This window comes from Gekko japonicus, unplaced genomic scaffold, assembly GCF_001447785.1.
Source record: "Gekko japonicus isolate JY-2015 unplaced genomic scaffold, Gekko_japonicus_V1.1 scaffold984, whole genome shotgun sequence".
Taxonomy (NCBI): domain Eukaryota; kingdom Metazoa; phylum Chordata; class Lepidosauria; order Squamata; family Gekkonidae; genus Gekko; species Gekko japonicus.
Genome location: NW_015176001.1, coordinates 519,572 through 532,841, shown reverse-complemented (window position 1 = coordinate 532,841; position 13,270 = coordinate 519,572). Strand labels below are relative to the sequence as shown.

Sequence of the window (13,270 nt, the reverse complement as noted above, 5' to 3'; positions counted from 1 at the left end):
ATCCATGCTCTAAGAGTTTCTTCCAGGAGCTTATTATTTATTTCTTCTGAGATCCCTGCAAATATGAGGTTTGCTCGTCTGTTCCTGTCTGATAACTCCGTAAGTTGGGTATTTAACTGATTAATCCTCTGTTTTTTGTAGCAAGTTCAAAAGCTGCAATTGACCTCTGTTTTGTTTCTTTAATCTCGACTGCTAGTTCTGACACTGCGTCTTTTATTGTCTTAATTTCAGTTTTTATCTGCTCCTGAGAAGCCATCATTAAGTTCTGGAATGCTGCTATCTGTTCTGAGACCTCTTTCAAATTTTTTGCCATAATAACAGCTATTTTCCGGTGATTTTTGTTTCTTTAATCTCGACTGCTAGTTCTGACACTGCGTCTTTTATTGTCTTAATTTCATTTTTATCTGCTCCTGAGAAGCCATCATCATGTTCTGGAATGCTGCTATCTGCTCTGAAATCTCTTTAAATTTTTTTGCCATAATAACAGCTATTTTCCGGTGAAGTAGATAAGGGCTGGAAGTTTGGCCTGGGCGTTACCTCCCTAATGCAGTAATAAATAATTGCTATCTTACCCTCTGAAGCTTCAGAGTGGAATTCCTTGTGTTCACCAGATGTTCCTACGTTGATTTCTTCTTTTAGTTGACCTTGAGGACGGTCTAAACACGTTCTTTTTGAGCTTTTAAGTTAATTATTCTAAGGAGAGGTCGGACAAGCAACCGGCTTCCTCAGCGCATGCGTGCAACTCCACTTGTAGTAATGTTAATCTGAATGTCTTTCAAAGCGTCTTCTACTGGTAACTGCTAGGAAGTGGTTCAGTAAATGGTGTTATAAGGAAAAAGGCCGAGGGGAGGGTTAAGGGCAGACTGACTTCGCCCATCTTCTGAGGCTGGTTGAGACTTTTTAAAGGCCACAAAGGACATGAACAGCTGCTTTTAGGATGTCGTGTGATAACACGACGAGTGATTTTTGTGCTATGTGTTGTTTTTTTTATCCTTGGGACACTGTCACTTGTAAAATGTTGAGCTATCAAAATGTACATTTCTCCTTCAGAAAACATAATTTCCCCTGGCTTCTCTGCTGTCCTCTTCTCCAGAGAGGCCATGCTTCAGTAAATCATTCCAGAGCCCAGAGGTGCTCAACCCCCAAGCCAGTTTTCAGTGCTAAGCTTTGTAGGCCTAAGTGAACGTAGGCAGGAGTACCCTGAGACGACGCAGAACACTGCCTGGTAAGCCTCCTCTCCTAGGGTCACTCAGGCATTAACTGTGGCATTTTTCTTTTTAAAGAATCCTTGTTTACAGATCTTTTTAGAACTGCTACAGACTCTTCTTTCATGCCCCAACACATCTTTTTAAGCATGTAGGGCGGGGGTGGGGGAGGGGTTGCAGCTTGATCAGTCCAGCTTCCTGTTTCTCACGCCATCCAGATGTCCTAGAAGACCCATGAACAGGAGGCACAGAGACCATGCCCTCCCACCTCTGATGACCTACCAGCAATCAATATTCAGTGAGACTCTGCCTGCGAACATGGAGGTTCCACTTAGCCCTCGTGGCTAGTATCCAGTGATGAATCTGTCCTATCATGAATTTATCTAGTTCTCCGTTATGTGTGAGGCAGTGAGTCCCACAATCTGCATGTTGTGAGAAGAAGTTACTTTGCTTGACTTCAGTCTGGCGTTCATCAGCTTTATTGGGCACCCACAAATTCTAGTACGTTGGGACAAGGATAAAAGTTCTCTCACTTTTCACCACCCATACATAACACTCCTCTAGGAACCTCCAGTCCTACTTTCAGCAGCCATGCTTGGTGTTGGCATCTTTGTAGGCTGGCTAGAGACGTAAAAAGTTTAGAAATTTTGGAGATGTGGAAGGAACAAAAACAAACCATGATTGCATTTTGATGCATGTATGTGCTTTTCTATCCTGTTGATGCTTCCGCATCCTCCATATCTTCCTCCTCTCTGATCAAGAGCACTTGGAGGCAGAAGGGTGGAAGTCACTTTAATTTGTGAACTCTGTTGGGCTGTTTCAGATCCGTGTGATAAGGCCTCCCAACTACGCCGGACCCTTGATGTTGGGCCTGCTGCTGGCTGTGATCGGAGGCCTGGTTTACTTGAGGAGAAGCAACCTGGATTTTCTGTATAATAAAACAGGCTGGTCTTTTGTTGCATTGGTAAGCGGACCAACTTCAAAAACTCTCATAACTTTAACAGGCAATAAAACTGCTGCACTCCCTTTTGGGTGTTCTTACCTTGCGGAAACACTGAGAGGTGCAATTACTTCTTCAATTGGATGCAAAAAAAAAGGTGGGATTGTGTTTATTTACTTATTTATTTATTTTGCTGTCAAGTCATAGTGGATTTACAGCGACCCCCTTCGTGGGGTTTTAAGGGAAGAGACGTTCAGAGGTGGGTTTGCCCTTGCCTGCCTCTGCGTAGCAGCCCTGGGCTTCCTTGGTGGTCTCCCGTCCAGATACTAACCAGGGCTGACGCTGTGCTTAGCTTCCGAGATCTGATGAGATCGGGTGAGCCTGGGCTGTTTATGATCAATGTTGGCATCCACCTGTAGACAGGATTCTTCTGGCTGTGTCACGGGATTCTGTAATATGTGATAGATTCAGTATAATGTGAACTGTGGTAAACAGGCTTGTTCATTCATTTTAAACTCATTTGGAACACAAGCTGAAAATATCTCTAAAAGGTATAACTTTTGAAAAAAGGCTTATGAAACTGATGGCCTTCTTGGTTGTGGCACCAAAGTTGGCGCTCTCCTCCCCCCTCCGGATAGTCACCTGTCCTTTTCTGCCACTGCTTTCCACCAGTGGTTGAAGACTTGTTTCCTTCCTTCCTTGATTCCTCCTTCCTGTCCTGTGTTTTTAATATATACTTAGTTGCTGTTTTAATCATTCTCATGATGTGCTTTTATGATGCTTGCTTCAACTGTTAGCCACTTCAGTAGCTATGGGGAGTGGGGGGGGGCAGAACAGATGGAGTACAAATTTTGTGAATGAATCTTATAGCTGGCATTGTTTTGAAGTCAGCTGTTGTCAGTCAGTTTTGCTTCAAGGCTGTCTGGTTCTGTGCCACATTCGTTCATATTCACTGCTTCATAATTTGTTGGTTTCCAGTGTTTTGTTCTAGCGATGACATCAGGCCAGATGTGGAATCACATCAGAGGACCCCCATACGCTCATAAGAATCCTCATAATGGTCAAGTGGTAAGTCTTTAGAACAGTAAAGAAGCTCTGTGGGACGTCGTTCCAGAGTGGTAGCCAAGTCCTCCTGTTGCAGCCAGAATAAACAGGGGTGTTGTGGCACCGTAACGACTGCCAGCATGTTCTTTTCCAGCTTATGTGCTTTGTGGACTAGAGCCCAGTTCTTTAAATGTGGTGAAGATTGAGATTGGATTTTATGAACAAAGCATCAAGTTGTTTGGTCTTTAAGGTGCCACAAGACTCTTCTTTTATTTCAGTCGTTAGCTGTTCCTTGGATTCCTGGCATGATTCTCCAGTGATTAAGGAGCAGTGTCTTGTGAGAAGCTGTCCCAGGTGATTCTTTTTAAAATAAATGGTGCTCATGTGGCAGTGCCACTACTACTAACCTTTTCTGTAAAGTACTCAAGGCAATGTACAAAGTATGCTAAGAAAAAATAATAATGAAACCTTAAACTCTGAAACTCTTTCCCACCCCCACTCCAGCTAAAGTGCTAAAGCTCCAACAGTGGCCGTTTTTGCAACTCAGCAGGCTGGGGGAGGGCAGAGTGAGCCTGCTGTCCGCTTCCAGCCCAGCGGCTGCTCCCCCTGCACCCCTCTCTGGCTTCAGCTTCTGGCAGAAAGAACACGGCCCCTTCCTCCATGCCAAACGCCTCTTGCGTGTGCTGACATAAATGGGTGGGGTTTGTCCCCGTTTAAACACGGCAATCATCTGTGTCTCCAGGCTTAATTTTTTTCTAAGGCTGTGCAGCATCTTCTTTCAGGAGCTGGAAAGAGAATAGAGGAGCAGTTTGGTGTCGTGGTTAAGTGTGCGGACTCTAATCTGGGAGAACCGGGTTTGATTCCCCACTCCTCCACTTGCACCTAGCTGGATTACCTTGGGCAAGCCGTAGTTCTGATAAAAGCTGTTCTTGAAAAAGAGCAGTTTCTGTCAGAGCTCTCTCAGCCGCACCTACCTCACAGGGTGTCTGTTGTGGGGAAGGGAAAGGAGTTTGTAGGCCACTCTGAGACTCCTTTGGCCTTCGGCTTGTGCCTCTTGCAAGGAGGAGCCTTACACAGGTTAAGGCTCACCCAGCAGATGGCGGGGCCAGCAGTCAAATCTCTCATTAGCATTTCAGAACATTTCTTAAGCCCAGCTCAGTCTTCTCTCCCAAGCAGAAAACATGGGGTGGGGGAAGAAACGAAAATGAGGGTAAAGATCAACGTGGGGAGCCGTGTCAGTCTGTCTGTAGCAGTAGAAAAGAGCAAGAGGCCCGGAATGCCTTAAAGACTAACAAAATTTGTGGCAGGGGAGGAGCTTTTGTGAGTCATTCCTCCCTTCTTCAGAGAAGGAGGGTGAGGGAGAGAGAAGCCAGCCTTTCTTCTTCCCCAGTTTTGCATCTTCTACCCAGAAAGGCCTGCAAGGAAAGTCTGTGAGAGGGGCTGGGCGGGGTCCACAGCTTTAAAGACTTCCCCTCCAGCTCTGGAGGTGAGCAGGCTCATGTGGAGGAACATATTTGTGTTTTGGACAGAACCTATTTCTAAAACAATAAACATTGGCTGCTATGAACTTGATGTACAAAACTAAAGAAGAAGAAGAGATTGCATTTATACCCCGCCCTTCACTCGGAGTCTCAGAGGGGCTTACAAACTCCTTTTTCTTCCCCTCCCTACAACAGACACCCTGTGAAGTAGGTGGGGCTGAGAGAGCTCTGAGAGAACTACTCTTTCAAGGTCAGTTCTTGTCAGAACTGTGGCTTGCCGAAGGTCACATCAGCAGGTGCAAGTAGAGGAGGAGTGGGGAATCAGACCCGGTTCTCCCAGATCAGAATCCGCACACTGAACCTCTAATACCCGTTCACTTGACTTTTGGAAGCTCAGTCAAACAAGGTCATCCTGCACTGCTTCTGGAAGGCACTGAAGCTCTGCTTCTAGGGGAAGGAGATCCATGTCTGCCAAAGCAGCCACTGAAGATGCTTCTCTTCATGCTGTTGGGGGGGGGGGGGGAGGCCTGTGGCAGGCCTGGCAGAGAGCGCTTTGAGATGGTGACGAGTTCAGGCAGTGTCAGGGATGTGAGGCCTGTGCCACACATGGTTCCCCTGCAGAACTAGACCCACAGTGTTTTAATATACTCCTGGCTAGTAGCTCTTGTAAGAGGTGGGCTGTTAAATCAGTGGCTTTACAAACCAGGTAGTGTCATACCTGAAAAAGATGATGCTCCTGGATACAAGAGGACTTTAATTGTGTCCCTCTTTTTAGAGGTTGTTTGAAAACAATTCAAAATAGGAGTATAGCTGTGAACAATCTGACAAAAACTGAACAAGACAAAGTGTGTGGAGTGGAGTCTTGTGAGCAAAAATCCTAGTTTGTGAGCTACTGGCATTAAAGTTGGGAGCAAGCAATTTGGCTGCTGCATAAATTATTTTGCTCTGGAGCCATCCTTCCTGAGCGAAGACGAAAATGTGTGAGCCGGAGGCTAAAAGACTGTGAGCTAGCTCACACCAACTCAGCTTAGAGGGAAAACTGGTGATGGTGGGCAGATTGAGACAGTTATATGATTAAATCTAAAGTGTTACTATTTTACAACACTGTACAAACTGTGAAGGCTGTTCTGTCATTAGAAGTAAAAGGAAACCTTTATGAGTATAAAAATCGGTTGCAATTGGCTAAACCTGGCTGCTAGCACCTGGGTGGATGTGTAGTAATGTGCTTTAGAGATGTTATGCTGTAAAAGAAAAATGATCACATCTGCATAACTTTTTTGCATGTTTTGCAGAACTATATCCACGGAAGCAGTCAAGCGCAGTTTGTTGCTGAAACTCACATTGTTCTTTTGTTTAGTATCCTTACTGATAAAAATCACGCCCAGCTATAACATTTTATTTATCTGTTTCATTTACACCCTACCTTTATCCTCAGTGGAGACCCAAAGCAGCTTACATCATTCTCCTCTCCTCCATTTTATCCTCACAACAACCCTGTGAGGTAGGATAGGCTGAAAGTGTGTGACTGGCCCAAGTTCACCCAGCAAGCTTCCATGGCAGAGGGGGGATTCAAACCTGGGTCTCCCAGATCCTAGTCTGATAGTGTAACCACTCGTCCACACTATCTCACAAAGCCTTGCCAAGATTCTGTTGCAAGGATGAATCTCCTAGATCTTTTTACTGCTTGCGCTGGTGACTGGAAACTGGGGAAGGGCATTGATACATTTACCACAGTGTTTTGTGCTGTGTTCTTCCCCTTGGCAATTTTCTTTCCGCCTCCTCCTCCAACGTTCTCAGTCTTTAATTGCATAAAAATAAAAACTAAGCTTTGCTTGATCGATTAGCAGAAGCTGAAAAAAAACCCCTTGCATTGCTTTGAAAATGTGGAAGTTTGGAAAGTCTGGACCTGGGCCCTTCCTCCTTTTCTGTAGTCCAACTGAGAATGCTGGCACAAAGCTGGCACATTTAATTTTGACTTCCTCCTATGCTCCTTAGAGTATCTGATATTTCATGTAGGGCTGTTCTTAGTTCACTGAGTCTATATGGAAGACTCCGATAGTCCTTGCAGCTAGAGTTGCCTCGCTCCAGGTAGGGGCTAGAGAGTTTTGAAACGTTTATTGCACTTCTTATGGAGAAAACGGCTGCTTTGGAAGGTGGGCTGCCTGGCGTTATGCCCTGCCAAGGCCTCTCCCCTCCCTAAACCCCTCCCCTCCCGGGCTCTATCCTCAAGTCTCCAGGTATTTCTGAACCCAGAGTTGGCAACCCGACTTACAGCCCATCTGTTACAGTTAACAGTACTGACCTATATTACCCATATTTTTTAAAAATAGGGGGGCTGTATGAGGTGGGGAATTCATGGTTCTCAAATCTGTCATTTTTTGGCTAGGAAGGCTATGCCATGCCTTTTGTACAAATTAACAGTTTGTGGCATGGCAGCCTGGCGGGACGCCTGAGGCCAGTGCAAAGAGGGGCACCAGGGCGAGGGAGTGGCAGCAGGTTGTGCCGTTGGGACTGAGCCCCACTGTCCCGAAGCTGAGGCTACGGAGTCATCCCAGTTTTGTGTGGCAACTGTATTCAGGTGGGTCGCCTTGCTGGTTTGAAGCAAAAGAACAAATTTGAGTCCAGGGGCACCTTTAAGACCCACAAAGTTTAATTCTGGGCATAAGCTTTCATGTGCACCTACACAAAAGCTTACACCTGGAATTAAACTTTGTTGGTCTTAGAGATGCCCCTAGACTCAAACTTTGTTCTTGTGTTGCAGCCGTTACTGCAAGAGCTGAGCTGCTTTGTGGGCTTGTTGGAGGGATGGAACCTAAACGCACAAAGCTCTACCTTATATTGAATTAGACCCTTGGTTATTTCAGCCTCAGTCTTGTCGACTCAGACTGGCAGCAGCTCTCCAGGGTCTCAGGTGGAGGTCTTTCACATCAGCTACTGCCTGATCCTCTTTAACTGGAGATGCTGCCAGGGACTGAGCCTGGGACCTTCTGCACGCCCAGCAGATGTTTCCCTGCTGAGCCACAGCTCCTCCCCATCCGGCCTGTTATGCCCAAGGCTCACACATTTAAAGGGAGTCATCGCCAAAGCAGATACGTGTGTCTTTGCTGAAGTTAGCCTTAGAAGTTACATGTCATGCCTTATAAGCTCCAGTCTGTCTCTTTTTTCTAATCTGATGATAAATATGACGACGTTTAAGTCTTTCCATTCTGAATGACAATTCTGCTAAGTTTCTGGGTGTTATAATCCCCTTAAACTCTCAGCTAGAACAAAAGTCGTCACCCTTCCTAGCTGGCCTGTGCCGTAAGGACTGGAGAGCCAGTGTCTTCTTGTTTAGTGTGCTCAGATTGACTTCCAGTGTTTTAGCCTTAAGCAGCTTTTTTTCAGATGCTGGTGTGACACTTGGTATGGTGCTTTTGCATGAAGCTGCTACCTCTGACATAGAAGTGGGGAAAAGAAAAAGTAAGTACCAGTTTGATGCCAGCGTCTACTTACTTTGCCAGTGCTGGATCTGACCGGATCTTCGACGTGGTCTCCGTGCTTCACACCCATGGGATACAGTGCGCCTGCGCTGGATTGATCGGCATTGTAGCAAGCTCTTAACAGATTTTTGCGCCCAGACTTCAGGCATGCGCAGGAACCCCACCACGCATGCCCAGAGGGGTGGGCGTGGGCATCCCGCCAGTTCCTTTCTTTCCACCATGCTGGAAGCACCTTCCTTTCAGTCTAATCGGTAGCTATTTTTCCTCAGAGGCTCTTCCGATTTCTCTTCAGTTTTCTTTGTTTTTCGCTTTTACCTTGATTTATTTGTTGTTTTCTTTTTTTAAAAAAATAGGACTTTGTTTAGTTGAGGGGGAAGTTTTTTGGCCTTCGGGGGGGGCCACCTCTTTTTCTTCTCTATTTGTTTATTTTATGGAGAAGAAGTGGGGCTTTTTCAATCATTGCAAGGGTTGCGGCAGTAAGCTCCACCTGATGGCCACACCCTTTGCATTTTTTGTCTTGGTGAGACACACCGGCCGGAGTCCTGTCGACACTGCGCCAAGTTTTCAAATCAAACTAGGGAAAACCGAGCGGCGCGTCTCCGTGTGGCATTACTGGAATCAGTGCTAAATCCAGCTTCTGCCATAGATCCAGAAGTACCGCTAAGGCCATCGACATCGACGGCTCCGGTATCAAAGTCCTCGTCTGACATTGTCCAGTCGACATCGAAGCATTCGGCACCGATGCCACACTCTTCGGCATCTACTCCCGTCGAGTAAAGAGCACAAGTCAGCCAAAAAGGGCTCCTCTAAGGCCCTAAAGGCGGCAAAGTCTGGAAAAGTCACAGGTCCTGCACCGGGTAATGCCCCTAAGGTGCCCCCCGCTCCAACGGCAGTATCTGTATCGGAGGCTACAGTCGCTCCACCGATACCAACCATCCAGCTGATAGACTCTCCGATACACCAGCTAGACCACGACACGCTGGTCAATATGCGTCCTTTCTCCGACATCGATAATGTCGAGATCCTCAGTTGTTCCTTGGGCACGGACCGCTCTCCCTCTGATCAGTCATCGACATCGACGGTCTCGGAGTTCCATGCCGATATCGATCTAGGTCGGCATCAACAGATCCCCCCAAACACTCAACGTCATCCTCCCCGTCTGTTTGCCGAGGATCGGCCCTTCGATATCGATGATCGGGCTACTAGGGGCCACTCACGGAGACGAGATCCTACGCTGTCTTCCAGACGCTCCCGCTCTAGGAGTAGATCCCCACGAGTCTTCCTGCCCCCCCCCTCTCCTGGGATCACCGCCAACTGTGTTATCTCTATGGGGCTTATCCACCCGCATCCATGCCGTGGTTGACTCCAGCAGGTTACTCTGATTGGGATCGTTACTCTGCCCACAGATCATGGTCACCCCATAGATGGAGCCCCTCAGCATCTCTCTCCCGTCCTCCGGATCATCCATCTGATGACCCTCCTCGACATCGACTGGATCAATATCGTCCTCCCAGTCCCCCATCTCACTGTCAACAGATCCAATCAGTCAGATCAAAACCACTCCGGTACAATTACCAGAGCCCGATTCCTCTGACTCTGTGGATGAGGATTCTGATACAGGGGCTTCAGATATGGACAGCTCCCCTGACCAGTCGTCTCCTAACCAGGCAGTTGCCAACGACCAACCTATATCTCCATCTGACAGTTTAACTTCCTACAGATACCGATACACTTTGTGGGAGAGGCTTTCCGAGCTTCTGGCAAACCTTCCAGAAGACAAGCGTCAGGCAGCCCGCATCATCCAAAAGGAGGGCATGGTGCTGGCAAAACAACAAATTAATACCTCTAAACATGCCCTAGACACCTGCTCAAGGACAATGGCTTCAGCCATAGCTCTACGAAGACATTCCTGGCTACGTAACACCAATCTACAGCCAGATACTAGGTCATACGTAGAGGACTTCTCCTTCGATGACCTTGGTCTATTTAATAGTACTACAGACACCGTATTACAAGATGTGGATAAAAGCATAAAAGCTTCTCGTGCTCTGGGCGTTTCTTCATCCACGAGGCAGCAATATTGACCTCATCCCTGGTCTAGACCCTGACAAAAACGCACCCAAACCGTCAATTTCCTGACTGGCAATGGAGGCCACGTACATCCTCTGGATGCCAGAAGCCCACATTTCAGAAACCTAGATTTGGATCGGGACAACAGTCTTCCCGCAGTAAGCAGGCAAAGTCCGCCAAGCAGGGTTTTTGACTGCCATGTCTTCCAGTCACATCCAACCCGTCTAACCCCCTTCCTCCAAACTTGGGCACCTCATCACCACAGATGAATGGGTGCTGTCCATCTTGACCCAGGGTTACCACATAGAATTCATTCAGAACCCCATTACCTCATCTTCGTCTCCACACCCCCTTCTCCAGCCCTTCTGGAAGAAGTGTCCGTCCTTCTTCAGGAGGGAGCTATCGAGCCGGTGCCACTGCATCTACAGGGCAGGGGATTCTATTCCCACTATCTCACCGTTCCAAAGCGGGATGGAGGCGTTCGACCAATCTTAGATCTACGGGCGCTAAGCTGCTTTGTGAGCTACCACCGCTTCCACATGGTGTCCTTGGTCCAGATTCTGCCACTTCTCCAGAAGAACGTCTGGATGGCCACCCTCGACCTCCAAGACGCGTACTTCCACCTCACCATCCACCCGTCCCACCGCCAATACCTACGCTTCGCAATTGGTCAGCATCACTACCAATATGCAGCCCTGCCATTTGGCCTTTCAAGTGCACCAAGAGTCTTCACAAAGACAGTGGTAGTGGTCGCGGCCTTCCTCCGTCTCAAGGGTATCTCCATCTACCCATACATAGACGATTGGCTCTTGGCGGCAACTTCCAGGGACGCCCTAGTCTCAAACATCAACGAGACTCCTGGGAAACCTGGGTCTGCAAGTAAATCTGGAGAAGTCTCAACTTCAACCGGTCCAGAAAATACACTACATCGGTGCGCTACTGGACTCCACAAATTGCACAGCCTACCTGCCACAAAACAGAGCCGCCGACATCAATCTAGCCACTGTCATGCGTACCTGGCCTTCAGTGACGGCCTTCCAAATACAAGGCTATTCGGCCTCATGGCTGCTACTATATCAGTCCTGGTTTTTGCCAAGTTGAGAATGCGCCACCTGCAACTCTGGTTTATCCGCAGTTTCAATCCAGAGCGAGACACACACTCAACCCACCTATCCCCGCCTGTCAAAGTACGGGACTCTTTACTTTGGTGGACCACCCCTTCCAACCTTTTCCAGGGAGTACCCTTCCATCTTCCATCACCCCAAATTAACCTGACTACAGATGCCTCTCGGGCTGGGGCGCCTACATGATATGACATTGTGTCGGAGGCAGATGGGACACACAGAAACGGAATCGGCACATCAATTTCCTGGAACTGCTTGCGATACAGTTCGCTGTCAACAGTTTCCTGCCCCTGATCAAGGGGAAGTGTGTCACGGTCCTCACGGACAATACTACTGCCCTCAGCTATGTGAACAAGCAAGGGGGCACCGTCTCCCAATGCCTCTGCGACCTCGCCCTCCAGTTATGGGATCTCTGTATCGCCCACAACATCTTCATAGTCATCATGCACATCCCAAGGCACATAAATGTGCAGGTGGACCACCTGAGTTGGGCAGGACAGGCTGCACGAGTGGGAAATGAATCCAACTTACCTTCTTCCACTCTTCCGCAAGTGGGGGTTCCCCTAGATAGATGTTTTCACCACCAGGGTGAACAAAAAGTGCCCTCTGTTCTGCAGCCGACGTGGCAGGGACCCACAGTCTCTGGGGGACGGTTTCCTCTACCTGTGGTCCAGAGGATTTCTCTACCTCTTCCCTCCACTGCCTCTGCTTCTGAGAGTGGTCCGCAAGATCATCAGCGACAGAGCGGACTGCGTCCTCATAACCCCGTGGTGGTCGAGGCAACCATGGTTCTCAGCCATCTTCGATCTGTCAGCGGGGGTCTACCACCAATTTTCCCCGGCACAAGACCTGTTCCTAACCGAGTCCCCTCTCCTATACCACGATGTGCCACGAATGAAGTTGACGCCTGGAGAGTGGCGTCAACAGCTTTTCCTCCCGCATAGCAAATGTCTTGCTAAACTCCAGAAAGCCCATTATGCAAAAGTCGTATCATTACAAGTGGCTAAGGTTTTGTTCCTCCTTGGGTGAGGCTGTCCCTCGAGCCATCTCCGCAGGCCTCGAGAAGGTTTTTGAATTCCTCCTGTCTCTCGCTGACTCGGGACTGTCACATTCCTCGTTAAAGGTTTATTTGGCTGCACTTTCGGCCTACCATGTTCAAGTTGAAGGATGCACACTGTTCTCGCCTCCCCTTTCTAAACGTTTTTTGAAGGGACTGTTACACCTTTACCCTCCCATCAAAAGTCCTGTCATCCGCTGGGACCTTCCCCTGGTCCTTCGCCAACTCACCAGGAAACCCTTTGAGCCGCTCGCAACTTGCGACATGACATTTCTGTCCTGGAAAACAGCCTTTCTGGTGGCTGTCACGTCAGCAAGGGGAGTTGGAGAAATACTGGCTTTCAGACATGACACTCCTTACTTGTCATTTTTGCCAGACGACGTCCACCTTGTACCTGACATCTCGTTCCTGCCAAAGCTAGTGTCAGAATTTCACCTACAGGCAGAGGTCTTCCTCCCGGATTTCTTCCCTGCTTCGACATCCCCAGAGGACAGGGTGTTACACACTTTGGACACGAAACGTGCGCTTCTGTTCTACCTAAACAGAACCAGCCCAACGAGACGTGACTGTCAACTGTTCGTCTCCTATGCACCAGCAAGGCTGGGAACGCGAATCACGGCTCAGCGTTTTTCAAGGTGGATTGTAGGTCTCATCTGCCTCTGCTACCTTATCGCTAAGCAGCCATTGCCTGGCCCTATCAGAGATTCAACCCGAGCTGTTGCAGCCTCAACTGCCTTCCTCCAGGGAGTTCCCTTAATGGACATTTGCAGAGCCGCTATGTGGGCTACGCCTAATACGTTCATAAGGCATTACACCCTAGATGTCCGGAAGAACTCTCGTACCAACATGGGACGTCACATGTTATTTGGT

At 48.2% G+C, this 13,270-nt stretch overlaps 1 protein-coding gene across 1 annotated transcript in view; it reads left to right on the top strand.

Annotated features, from left to right (window-relative positions):
- The window catches only part of MAGT1 (magnesium transporter 1), a 36,353-nt gene that overhangs the window by 12,006 nt on the left and 11,077 nt on the right, over positions 1 to 13,270 (top strand). The window contains exons 5-8 of the mRNA XM_015426442.1: positions 2,029 to 2,169; positions 3,124 to 3,213; positions 5,963 to 6,026; positions 8,055 to 8,129. Coding sequence (XP_015281928.1) covers positions 2,029 to 2,169; positions 3,124 to 3,213; positions 5,963 to 6,026; positions 8,055 to 8,129 — 370 coding nt within the window. The remainder of the gene's footprint in view (positions 1 to 2,028; positions 2,170 to 3,123; positions 3,214 to 5,962; positions 6,027 to 8,054; positions 8,130 to 13,270) is intronic.